At 34.3% G+C, this 13,163-nt stretch overlaps 1 protein-coding gene and 1 long non-coding RNA gene across 3 annotated transcripts in view; one reads left to right on the top strand and one right to left on the bottom strand.

Moving 5' to 3' along the window:
* TRDN (triadin) overlaps positions 1-13,163 on the top strand; it is a 304,890-nt gene that overhangs the window by 82,226 nt on the left and 209,501 nt on the right. For both annotated transcript variants that reach the window (XM_045843665.1, XM_045843666.1), the window contains exons 6-7: positions 6,901-6,960; positions 11,092-11,151. In XM_045843665.1, the coding sequence (XP_045699621.1) occupies positions 6,901-6,960; positions 11,092-11,151 (120 nt within the window). The remainder of the gene's footprint in view (positions 1-6,900; positions 6,961-11,091; positions 11,152-13,163) is intronic.
* The window catches only part of LOC123821928, a 45,009-nt gene continuing 44,558 nt past the window's right edge, over positions 12,713-13,163 (bottom strand). The window contains exon 10 of the long non-coding RNA XR_006786173.1: positions 12,713-13,080. This is a non-coding gene — a long non-coding RNA (uncharacterized LOC123821928). The remainder of the gene's footprint in view (positions 13,081-13,163) is intronic.

Here is a 13,163-nt window from a genome sequence, read left to right as displayed (position 1 = left end):
AATAATGAATTACTTAATAAAGTATCCATTTTCCCTATTTGGTTAATCTGTACTTGATGCCTATGAATAATTTTCCTTTGAGTTTTCTATTTTTAAATACATATATACTTATTCAGCTTTAATTGCACCACTCTAATGTCAAATTTATTTGGTTAGCAGTAATTGGCATATTTGATAGTGAGCTTCATATTAAAACAAAAACAATCTGTAAGATGTAATTAGGAAACACCCACAATAAAATTTATAATATAATGCTATAGGTTAAAGTGATACAAATTAATTTGTACAATTATGAAAATAAAAAAGAAAGAAAAATAACCACAACCTAATTACACAGAAATAAATGATAACATTATTTTCCTCCAGTTTTTCCTCCATTTAGTTGTTTTTTTAATTGCATATTGCTTTGTTTCTTTGCAATTGCAAATTTTCTGGTTATTTTCAGATAACATTTAAGCTTCTATATGACTATGAAGCATTTCGATTTACTCATAGAACACAGCAAACTTAAAAAGATTGGAACCTGGTGGCAAACATATAAGTAGATGAGAAAACTTCGTCCATGATGTCTTCTAGACATCAGGAGGGCCCTTTAGGCATTCAGAACAGTATGTTTCTTCTACATTCACCTGGATTTGCAGGTGTTTAGGTGCAGAACTGACCACAGGCCATATATATATGGTCTGTCTGGAGAAAGTCCAGCCATGGTTTATACAATAAAAATGGTTTGCATGACATGGACGTAACTTGGAAGCCGAGGAGAGTAGACTGGAATGTACCTACATGAACAATGAAAACTTCACTGTACTAGTCAGCAGGGGCAGTACACACTGCTGAGTGAGCACGTGTACTGTGTGGCCATCACATTAAAAAATGAGTGAGTAGGGCAACAATATGTATCATATTTTGCATTAGACTTGAATATTCCTTCTTGGAAACTATTCAGATGTTTCAGAAGGCTTTTGGGGATGATGCAGCAAGTGCAGTCAAAATAAAAGTGCAGCACAAATGCTTTGAAGATGGTTGAGAATCTATTGAAAGTGACCCACATCCTAGAAGTTCCTGCAACAAGCAGAACACCTGAGAATGTTGAGTGTGTACAGGCCGCAATCAACAAAGATCAGCGACTGACAGTGTGGGAACTAGAGGCTGATCTGGGGATTCCAAGAACTACTGTGTCCAAGATTTTGGCACAGAATCTTGGCATGAAATGTGTCATGGCAAACTTCGTTCAGTGGCTTCTGCTACTAGAGCAGAAGGAACACCATGCTGCAGTTGCTATTGACTTGATACAAACCTCTACCAATGAACCATATTTCCTCAAGAAGGCCATAACCAGAGATGAATCACGGGTCTATAACTATGATCTGGAAATGAAGGTCCAGTCATCCCATTGGAAGTCTCCTGGTTCTCCATGCCTGGAAAAGGTGCAACTGAGTCTCTGTAAGAGCAACACCATGTTAACTGTGTGGTTTTTTTTTTTTTTTTGATTGGGAAGGTGTTGTCCATCATGAGTAGACCCCTTCAGGCCCAATAATTAATAAGGAGTACTACCTCAATGTTCTTTGTTGAGAGATGCAATGTGATGAAAACATCCTCAGCTATGGGCAACTGGTGATTGGCAGCTTTGTCAAAACAACATGCCCACTCATGTGGAATTTTTTGGCAAAACATGAAATCACCCAGGTGACTCACCTCCCCTATAACCCACTTAGTGCCTTGCAATTTCTAGCTTTTCCCCAAAGTAAAATCATCTTTGAAATGGAAGATATTTGGGACCATCGATGAGACTTGGGAAAATATGATGGGCAGCCGATAGTGATTAAAACAAAAGATTTTGGAGTGTTTAGAACAGTGAAGAGACACTGGGAGAACTGTGAGAGATCTCAAGGTGCCTACTTTGAAGGGGGTTGAGGCATCATTGTCCTGTGTTCAATGTTTCTTGTATCTTCTTCACTAAATGTCTCTATATTTAATAGTACATGTATGGATACTTTCTGGACAGAATGTGTGTGTGTGTGTGTGTGTGTGTGTGTGTGTGTTTATTTTTCTATTACAGTTTACATTTAATATTATTCTGTACTAGTTTTGCATGTACAGCATAGTGATTAGGAAATTGTCTACTTTAAAGAGTGATTCCATTTTTAAAAAGGGTAATTTATAACAATGATCCTGATTGACTGGCTTAGGATCACTTCTGGGAAACCATTACAGAGCAGGAATCATAAGCTGGCAAAGGATTTTGCTGAAGATTGAGGCTCAAAAGTCAAAAAGGACATGACATTAAAATGCATCTAAATATCATGGATCTCTCTATAAAAACACTTTCAAAGCCAACAAATTAATTTAATCAGCTTGTATTGTATAAACTTTTATTTCACAAAATATATTTTCTTTTCCTCTCTGGCAGCAGAGATAAACCTGGGAAATGAAACCAGAAGGCTCTCCAGGAAGCTGTGCCTCACCTCCACAGTGATTGTTCACTGAGGAGGAAGGAGCTGCGGTTCTGAGTGTGGCTGTGTAGCCCCAGGAGAAGGGGAAATTACTCATACAGTTAAAACAGATTTGAAAGTAAAGCTTATATTTTGGAATTTAAAATTATGTGTTGTGATTTGAAGCACATGTATCAGATAAGTTTTATAAATGTGGGTAATTTGCCTAATCTTCACTTTAATAGAATATAACTAAATGTCATTTTGTTATGAACAAAGATGTGTGTATGCTGTTGTAGGGGGGATGATAGATAACATGCTCAAAGAATCCAATCAACACACTTTGGCCCATAGAATGGGTTTATTACTTTGAGATATACAAAGAAACCTAGTTTGGGGGAAAGAATACTAGTTTAGTAATCTAATAACTATATTTCTATGCTACTCTTAGAAGCCTGTGTTCCCTCCCCCACCTGCCACCTAGGGACAAATAGTTCAGGCTCATTGACCTCTTTAGCTTCCAACCAGCTTTAAAGTGAGATGCTTATATCAAATTAAAAATGATAAATTCTTCCTGTAGCAGGAATGAATAATACAATCTTTAAAATTTTCTGTACTGAAGAATACTTTTCCATTGAGTTCATTATTATTATTTAAAGTGTGTAGATATTTTGCCTGACCTCAGAATGGAAATTATACAAATCAGTTACAAAAAAAGTGAAACACTCAGAGACATATGCACTAACCAAGGATACATCTGGAATTTTTGTTTAGTGGTGGCTAAAGCAGAATTTTTTAAAGGAGTTAAAATTAATATGTATTTTGCTCTTTCATAAGAAATGATGAATTTAAGGATGGATATATATGAATTTCATGAAGCTGTTTGAAATTTTGACACACTTAAAATTTGTAAACTGCCTCAGTGCTAATACCTTCCACAACAAAAACACTAGAAGGCTGAGAAACAGTGAAATTAATTAAAAGAAAAATCAGCAAAATCTATTACAGCTAACCATGTTCCCCAAAGTCTTTTATAATATGGAGGTGTGATGGTTACTTGCTTTTCCACCTGGTTTCTTTTGATTTGAGTACTCAAGATTCATCCTGTACAGTAGCTCTGAGAATTCCAGAGTTTTGGTTAATTAAATTTATTTGCTAACCACCCATTGAAGAACACAGTAGTCTATACAAAATAGTACTTTAACATTTTTGACACCAAAACTTTTGATTTTTGAACTAAGAGCAGAGAGATCAGCAAAGAGCTCTAACAATCTGGCCCTGAATTCCTTCTGCTTAGCTCTTAGGAAGGCTTTGCTGGATAAGAACCTCAAGGTCAGGAGCACTGTGAGCTCTGATACACTTCAGAAAAGGACACAGAGCCTGACTGGCAGGTTGCCAGAGCCAAGCGCTGTGAAAGCACAAAGCACAGCTTGCAGAGTGCTGGAGAGGGACCATATGGGGAGGTTTGAGAGACACACTTCAGAGTTGAGTTGAGCTGAATGTTCTGGTCAGGGAAAGGTCAGAGTCTGGGCAAGTGCGGGAACAGCAGGGCCATGCCAACTCAGATGCCAAACATCAGGGCTATTCCAACTGGTGGATTCCATTTGTTTTTAATTATCAGCCTACCAAAGGGACTTTTGTTTCTTGTAAATAAGGATGACAAACAAATTAAGCTCCAGCAGGTGCAACAAGCTTATTTTATCCTGAGCTAAAACTGTCCTAGCTAAGAAGGAACCTGCCAAACAGATCTTGTAACAAAAACAGGTACTCTATTCTTCTTCCGTATTAAAACTTCAAGCTGTGGATTGTAAATAAAGAGATATACAAGAAAATCCCATTGATATAGCAAATGATTTCTCTTTTAGAATGATTGTTAAGGCAGTGACTGATGGCTGCATTGTTTTGGTGAAAGGAATTTTAAAACTTGGTATTTGAGGCCAGTCTTGCCAAAGTTTGAAGTTTCTGTCCAAGAAGATTTAGCGGCTGTCTACCATTTTGAACAGCTCCCCTGGAGCACATGGGTCCAGCTGCTGCACGAAACAGTATTGCGGTGCCATTTCTGAGGGGGGTAATGAAATGCCAGCACACAGAACTGGGTCTGTAAATCAAAACTTAGCCTGTGAGGAACGAGATTTTCCCACAGGGTAATAGGAGTCCTTAACATGCCACTTTGAGTACGAATTCAGCCCCCTTACTCATCTGATTTCGCATTAATGCTCCCATTTACACCCGTGCACATGTCAACCGGAACATCCTTCGGTGCTGGGGGCAGCCAGCTGTCCTGGTGGGTGAGGTCCCGCCCTGCACAGCGGCAGCGGCACAGAGCAGGTGTCCTCCTGGGGACCTTGCCAGCCAGGGTTCCAAAACCACAGCTTATCTCACACAAATGTGGTTTCCTCTCGAGAACCTTTGAAAGAGGCTTTGTTTTTGCCAAGATTTTATTTTGGTTTTCAGCTTAATTAATAGTAACCAAAGAAACCAAAATAAGCTACTTGTGGTTATATGTGAATACTGATGTCTTCTCCTTATTTTGTCAGGTATTTATATTCAATTTAGTAACTCAGAAACACCTAAGAAATCATTGAATGTGGAAAAATAATGTTTTGCAATTTATTTTTCTTCTGTTTCTCACTGGGTTTGTATTACTTAAGGAATTTTTAATGCATAAAAAAGTTAAACGATTGAGACAAACAATGCTTGTTATGATCTATAGTTCATGATTAATGGATAAAATGGCCCTAGAAAATAAAATTAACTCTCTTTGTAATATTTTAGAATTTCAGCTATGTAAAATGACCTGCTAAGAGCCCAGTATGTGACAGACACCATGTGGTGAGCCACATGTGCAAAAATAAAATAATACCCTGTAGTACTGTAGTCCTTAAGGAGATTTCACTTACTGGGTATCAGATATATGAACAATATAGTGTTATTATGGAATAGTTAAAACAGAGTTACTCCCATGGCACAGTTGCGGTATGACATAAGCAGAAATCAAAGAACATTTCATAGAGGTGAAGGCATTTGAGCCAGGATGGAAAGGGTGCATGGAAGAAAAGAAATGTGGGTGTGGGAATTCCAGGTGAAAGGCCAGCAGTCACAGATGCTTGACATCAGCGGTGCCCATGGTTTGCTTGTAGAACTCAAAGAGCTTGTTATAAGTGGAATGTAAAGTTCAATGGGAAATTCCTGGTGGATAAGATTGAGTTGATTAGCAAATGTCTGATCAACGAGAACAGTAAGATATTTGTGTAGTTGATATAACACCTACTATGTGACAGATTCCATGCTAAGCAATGAAGGAGATACTCTTTTAACTGGTAAAAGATATAACCAGATTTTGATGTTATTAATGTTACCCTGAGAGAGAAAAACCTAAGTCTAAAAGTCAAGAGACTAGTCAGGATATTATTGTAATAATACAGGTAATAATAATATACCTAATAAGTATATCCTACTTCAATTTTTGAAATTGTCTCTTTTCTCTTTCTCCTTCCCACTCCTTTACTAGGTTAATTTCTTCTCATCTTTCATATCTTTAAATATCACTTCTACCAAAGGGCCTCTCCATACACATGGACTCGATTAGGTCTCCTTGCAAATTAACTATCTTTGTGATCATTTGTTTAGCATGCACCATCCATTAGCTTGGTGACATTCCGATGACAGGAATGGAGTTTGTCTTGTCTAGCAGGATCTTTAGCACTTGGCAGTTGCTCTTTCTATATTTCTGTGTAAAGAAATAATAGGCAGAAAATGTAATATTGGGTAAAAGAAGATGGGGAAGAGAAGTATGAAACAAGTATTAAAGAGTTTGATACAGGGAAAGAAATGGAAAATAATGGAAAAAAGAGATCCTAGATCAGTCACATTTTTCTAGCTTAGATGACTGGAGGTACCATCAACAAGACTTGGGACTAAATTGTGGGGTAAAATTATGACTTAAATTGGACCCCTGCTATATCAATTAATTAGATCACAGTTCATATTAAATTAAATAATGTTTTCTTTAAGGAATTGGGTGTCAACCTACTCTCATCTCACTATATTTTCCAAAACTTTTATTATGAATTGTTTCTTTAGATGATTACCACATGCTATGTAGGTTGATTATACTTTGCTTCAGCTTCAGAAGATTATCTCCTGTATAATTTTGTTCTCTTATTTTCGGCATTTCTCCAGAGTTGAGATAGGCATCTTTTCCATTTAATTAGGTTGAAGTTAAAGATTTGGAAAAGCTGAAGGATATTCTTATCTTTGCAATCAGATTGCGTTTTGGTATAAGTTTGTGCTGGGTGTGAAATAAAAATAGAAAAATGCTATAATCATCTTAACATTTAAACCTCTCACTATGTAAAATCTTTTCAGTTAAGAAAAGATTTTCAAAGGCAGAAAATAAGTTTTGACACTGAAGATAATCTGATCATTTATTCTGTTTACTTAAAAAGTATTGTCTGTTTCTTTCCAGTTACACACCGAGAAAAAGACAAAGTAAAAGGAAAAGAAAAAGAAAAACCTGAAAAGAAAGGTATGGGTTTTATTAGTGTTGATTTTAGACATTGGCCCCTTCCTATTTGGCCTCTGCTTCTTTACATCTGATTTTAGATGCTCATAAATTTATATTTTTAATTATATTGTTATAATTTCCTTAGAATTGAATCTGAAGAGAATAATTTCTGGGTTAAAGAAAATGAAATACTTAAGACTCTTGAACTCTGTTACCAATTTACTGTCTAGAAAAGTTGTATCAATTTTTCCTCTGGCAGTTTTGAGACTGCCTTAGACAATAATGAGGATGTTATTTGAGAAAATATTTGATACATAAGAAAGCATACTTCATTATTTAACTTGCATCCTTTGATCACCTATTAGATTAGGTGTTTAAAAAAACTTTTTTCATTTTTATTTATTTGTTTAGAATACATAGCACAGATTCATAAAGATACATTGTTTATTACATAAAGATACATTGTGAAAAGCTTGCTGCCTTGTTCCAACTTTTCAGGTTCCAATTCCATCCTTCCTAAACACACACACACAGTAAACCACTTCTGTATATTTTATATGTATCTCTCAGAGATTCCCTATAAATGTATAAGATAACACAGTATATTGTGTATTCATTTTTTTACACAAAACCTATCATGTCCTCTATACTGATTTTTAAAATTTATCAATATGTTCTAGAGAACTTCCAATATCAGTACATAGATATTTGTCTCATTATCTTTTTAAAAAGTGCATTTAATCAGAAATTTTTTCAGTTTATTTTTAACTGCTTGTTATCTGAAGATTTAAGGAGTTAAGCATGAGTTTTAGCAATTTATATTTCTTGTATAACTATTAACACTCATTACCTATTCCTCCTGATGATATGTGTGCATGTCATTTGGGTATATATTTCTGGTCTCTTACTTTTTCAAATATTTTTCTCAGTTTTGTAGTTAATGTAAAGGTTTCTGTCTGTATGAATAGATATGTATGAGTGTATATATGTTGAGTCTTTCATTTTTATGTGGCTAGATAGGTTAATATTTTCTGTAGGGTTTTTTTTCTGCTTTTAAATCTTTATCCAAAGATTAAATCAATAGCTATTAAAATTTTCATTAAGTTTAAAAATTATTTTTATATTTCACATTTTACTTTAATTCATCAATAATCCATTTCAATGTATGATGTGAAGCAAAATTCCCATTTACTTTTTTGCTTTTGTTTTAGAGTAGATTATGTCTTGTATATTTGGGCTAGATTTCGGTTGATTTGTGTATCCACTATATGTATAACCTGCTAAATTATCTTGTTTTGTGGAATATTCCATTTATCTAGAATGTTTTATGATATTTATAAATCAGATCAGTTGAAACATGCTTCAATCTTTATCCTCACATTTGAAAATTTGAATTAAAAGGTTATTTTATTAATGTTCACTTACAATATCCACATATTACAATATAGCCATCTTTTCATCTTTTCTTTTCTAGAAGTAGGTGCCCATTTCCTGTCCACTATTGAGTTATGCAGAGTTATTAGAATCAGATTCTGTGTACTCTGGCCAAATGAAATACTGTTATATTTCTTATGATGTTTTTCAACCCACACAGTTGCTAAATTTTTTTTTGTTAAAAAAATATTTGTTGCCCTTTAATTATAAGTGTTGCAAGAAAGTTGTCTAAATTGAAAGTCAGAAACAAGATGCTCCATGGTAAATGCCTTTTTATGTACTGTATACTAACTAAAGGAGTTTGTTTTTATGATATTAATTATTATGTTGTAGCCCCGTCACCTTGTGTCAATTGTGCACTGCTTAGCCTGGCACAATGCTCCTTCAGCTATTGCCCGAGTCATTACCCATAACTCTAAACGGTATTGGAGATTTGTGTGGTGCAAACAGAGAGGTAGAGAAGCTGAAACCCTGTAGGGAAAGGCAAGTGCTATCTCGGTAGCTCTGCAGCTGCCAGGATCACTTAGTCTTCAGATGGACATTGTGCTGTAAGCTTTCTATGAGATCTGCATTATCTCAGCAAGATTCAGGGAAAACCATTCATGGATGATTATTTTTTACTACAGTATATGTACCATACATTTGATTTAATCAAATTTATCAAGGGGGCATTAGTTAACAAGATTATATAAGTTTCAAGTATACAGTACTATAAAACATCATCTGTACATTGCATTATGTGCTTACCACCCAAAGTTTAGTTTCCTTCCATCATCATATATTTATTTATCCCCTTCACCTTCTTGTACTTCCGAACCCCTCTTCCCTTTTGGTAGACACATACTGTTGTCTGCATCAGTTAGGATTCTTTTTGCTTTGTTAGTTTGTCTGCAGCTTTCTCTTTTCTAGCCCACAAGTGAGTGAAATTATATGGTTCTTGTTCTTTCCCATCTAACTTACTTTACTTAATATTTTGTTCTCAAGATCTATCCAGGTTGTCACAAATGGCAGTATTTCATCTTCTCTTATGGTTGAATAATATTCCATAGTATATATACATACCACACCCTCTTTATACAACCATCTATTAAAGGATACTTGTGGTTGGCCACCATAAGTAATGGTTCAATTAACATAGGAATACGCATATCTTTATGAAGAAATGTTTTCCAATTTTCTGAGGAGATACCCAGAAGAGGGATTGCTGAGTCATATGGTAGCTCTATTCTTCAGGTTTTGAGGAACCTCCATACTGTTTTTCATAGTAGCTGTACCAGTTTACATTCCTACCTGCAGTCTGAGGGTTCCTTTTTTCCATATCCTCTCCAAAACCTGAAATTTCTTGTCTTGTTAATAGCCATTCCAACAGCTGTGAGATGGTATCTCATTGTGGTTTTGATTTGCATTTCCCTCAAAGCTGGTGAAGTTGAGTATTTTTTCATATCTGTTGGCTATTTATGTGTCTTCTTGAGAAAGTGTCTGTCAGGTCCTCTGTCCATTTTTAAATTAGATTGTTTTGTCATTGCTGTTGAACTCTTTTTATTCTTTACATATTTTGAGTATTAGGCCTTTATTGAAAGTATTGTTTGAGAGTATAGACTATACTTTAAAAGAACAATTTTTAAACACATATATTAAGCATATTTTTATAGTATAAGTGAAGTTTATACTATAAAACATTACTATTATACATTGTTGGAGAAATGGAAATAATTGGGGCGCAATTTTTAAGTAATAATTTGGCTCTTTCTTTACCCCACCTATTTAATTAAATCTATATCATCATTTAATTTTCTATGATTTATTTAGTTATCCTATTTTCTTCAATAAATAGTATGTAAATGTTGAGAATGTATGGTCATTTGAGTAAGTGACAAACCATGCAGTTTAATGTATTTGAATTATAAGAAAAAGCTGCATGTGCTGTTATAATTCTCAGGACTCTTTCCCTTAAACTGTTGAAAGACACACAAAATTTTACCAGTGTATGGAAGTAAACTTTAAGTTAATAAAATGAATTCTTCTTGAGTTATTAATTTATTACATAGACAATGAGATGTATAATATTTCAGATATCATATTTAATACTTTTTAATTAAGAAGGTGCACTCATTCTTTACGTTTTCTTAATTTTTTTATTTGGGTAAATCAACCAAAGTTGCTATCCCTAAAAAATATTTGGAAACATTTTTGGTTGTCAGAGTCTCCTTGGGGTGGATGGCATTTGGTAAGCAAGGACCAGAGAAGCTAGGCATTTTGTCAATGCATAAGACAGCCCAGCCTCATGAGATCTATTCAGTAGCATCCTTGTTGATAAATACTGTGCATAATCAAAGCTCTAGTCCTGATTTAAGTATTTCCTTTTATTGATCCCAAAGAGAGTACTTCTTCCTGATAAAATGATATATCTTTCAGCAAATTCTTATAAAATTGCTCTCTCTCTGTTTGTCTTTCTTGAAAACTTTATCTGTGTGGAATAATAACTTTAAAAAGGAAAGGAAGATTTAGTGTTCAAAATGCTTTCTAAGTCTTAATGCCAACTCTTTAAAATTAGGCTCTATTCAGTTATTATTACATTGGTAACTCTTCTTCCAAATTAGGTTCATTAATGTCATATATCTTTGAAATCATTCATGATTTTGGTAGCTGTGAAACTGAGGTAAAGAGAAAGATTGGTCTATAAATCTATTAAATTTAATATAAACTTTTCTGTTTAAGCAACTCACAAGGAAAAAATTGAGAAAAAAGAAAAACCAGAATCAAAGACAGTGGCAAAAGGTAAATTTTCCCTTTATTATTTCCATAACTAAATTCTTTTTCTGTTAAAGTTTACATTTTTGGGGTAACAGTAGGGTGATCATAATCATTTAATATTTCCTTGCATAAAAACTAATTTGGTCTTACATTTTAAATTTAATATTGAGAGATTAGTAGAACTGAATACTTAAGAAAACAGAGCAACATATGAGAAGAGAATAGAGAGCCTTCCCATCAGAGGGTGCGCAGACGTCCAGCCCTCGTGACAGTCATTCCCTGGTGTCATGCCAGTGGCTGTGTTATAGTACATGGCAAACAGGAGGTTGCAGAAACAGTTAAGGTTGATCTAAAATACAGAGATTTTCCTGGATTATCCAGGTGGGCTCAATGTAATCTCGTGAACATTTAAAAGCATAACAAAGGGGGAAAAGAAAGATTTGAAGAGTGGAAAGAACTTCCCCCACTGCTGGCTTGAAAATTGACGAGAGCACATGGAAAGTGTGAGAAGAATCCTGTCAACATATTCTTCCCCAGAGCCTCTGGAAAGAAATGCTGCTCTGTCAAAAACTTGATTTTGAGCCTTGTGGAGTCTAAACAGAGAATGCAGTTGAGCCACATTGTGCCAAGACTTTTGAACCATGGAAACCAATAGATATTAAATGAAAGTTGTTTTAAGAAGATGTTTTTGATAATTTGTTACTATACCAATAGGAAATTGAGACAACATATGTTTAATAGCTTTTGACCAGTATTATACCTTGAGCTTGATTTAAAAAAATAGAATTTATGATTTAATTTTTCAAGAAGAAAAGATAATAAATGCATCTTGGTTAGTATTTTCACTATTCAAGACTCCCATTTATTAATGATAAGCCAAAAAAATAAATTAGAATATCAATGTAATGTTAAATATTTGGAGGATTGCATGTATCAGCTTTCACTATTCTAAATTTGTCTACAAATTGTTTGTTGCTAGAAAAATATAAATTCTAACTGATAGTTCAATATCTATTAAATTTTGATTTCCTCTTTATATTTTAATATATGTTTTATGTAACCAGTACAGAGATCTTAACCCAGCATTTTTAAGGGACAAGTCATTTAGATTAAAATTCAAATCCATTTTCAAAATTCAATGGGTTTATCCATACAGTGTCAAATAATTAGATATTTGAGGCAAATATAATTTTACTTTATTTTTCAATGAGATAACCAAGTATCATTGCATTGAAGTTAAAATGGATGAATTGCAAATTGACACTTTTTTCCTAGAAGGTAACATTTAGTCTCAAGTTGATATTTATAACTCAATACATGTTATTTTATTCTATTTAGTTCTCTTTTTTGACAGATTTGAATGAAAATAAATTCATACAAATTTATTTATATATATATATATACACACACACACATATATATATAAAGAAACTGACCTCCAGGGAAAGGCTGATGTGGCCTGATCATATAGCTAGTAATAGCACTAAGACAAAATCCAAGTGACCTATGTATAAATCAAACATTCTTTCCAAAGATTATAAAATAAATGAATCAATTATTTCTTTAATAAATATTTAATACTGTATTAGTTATGTATTGCTGTGAGGAAAAAACAGCACATATTTTTAGGCTCAAGTCAATACACATATATTATCCACAGTTTCTGTGGCCCAAGAAGCTGTGCATGGGTTAGCTCAGTCCTCTGCTTCACAATGTCTCACAGGACTGCAATCCATGTGTTAGACTGGGCAGTAGTCCCAACCGAAGTCTCAGCTGGGGAAGCAACGTTTACAGGTTCATTTACATATTTATTGACAGGATTCAGTTCTTCGAGGCCTGTTGAATGAGGGGCTCAGTTCTTTGTGGTTGTGGACAGGAAACCAACCTTAGTTTTCTGTCAAATGAGTCTCACTGATATGATAGCTGGCTTCATCAAACCTAGCAAAAGAGAAACTGATAGCAAAAGGAAGAAGGTAACAATCTTATGTACACTAATCATGGAAGTCACATGTTATTGGTTAGTAGCAAACTTCTAG

The sequence above is a fragment of the Phyllostomus hastatus genome, unplaced genomic scaffold (assembly GCF_019186645.2).
Source record: "Phyllostomus hastatus isolate PE091 unplaced genomic scaffold, TTU_PhHast_1.1 phas_contig_40, whole genome shotgun sequence".
NCBI classification, from domain to species: Eukaryota; Metazoa; Chordata; class Mammalia; order Chiroptera; family Phyllostomidae; genus Phyllostomus; species Phyllostomus hastatus.
Note: the sequence above shows the minus strand (reverse complement) of the source record. Positions and strands in the feature narration are given on the sequence as shown.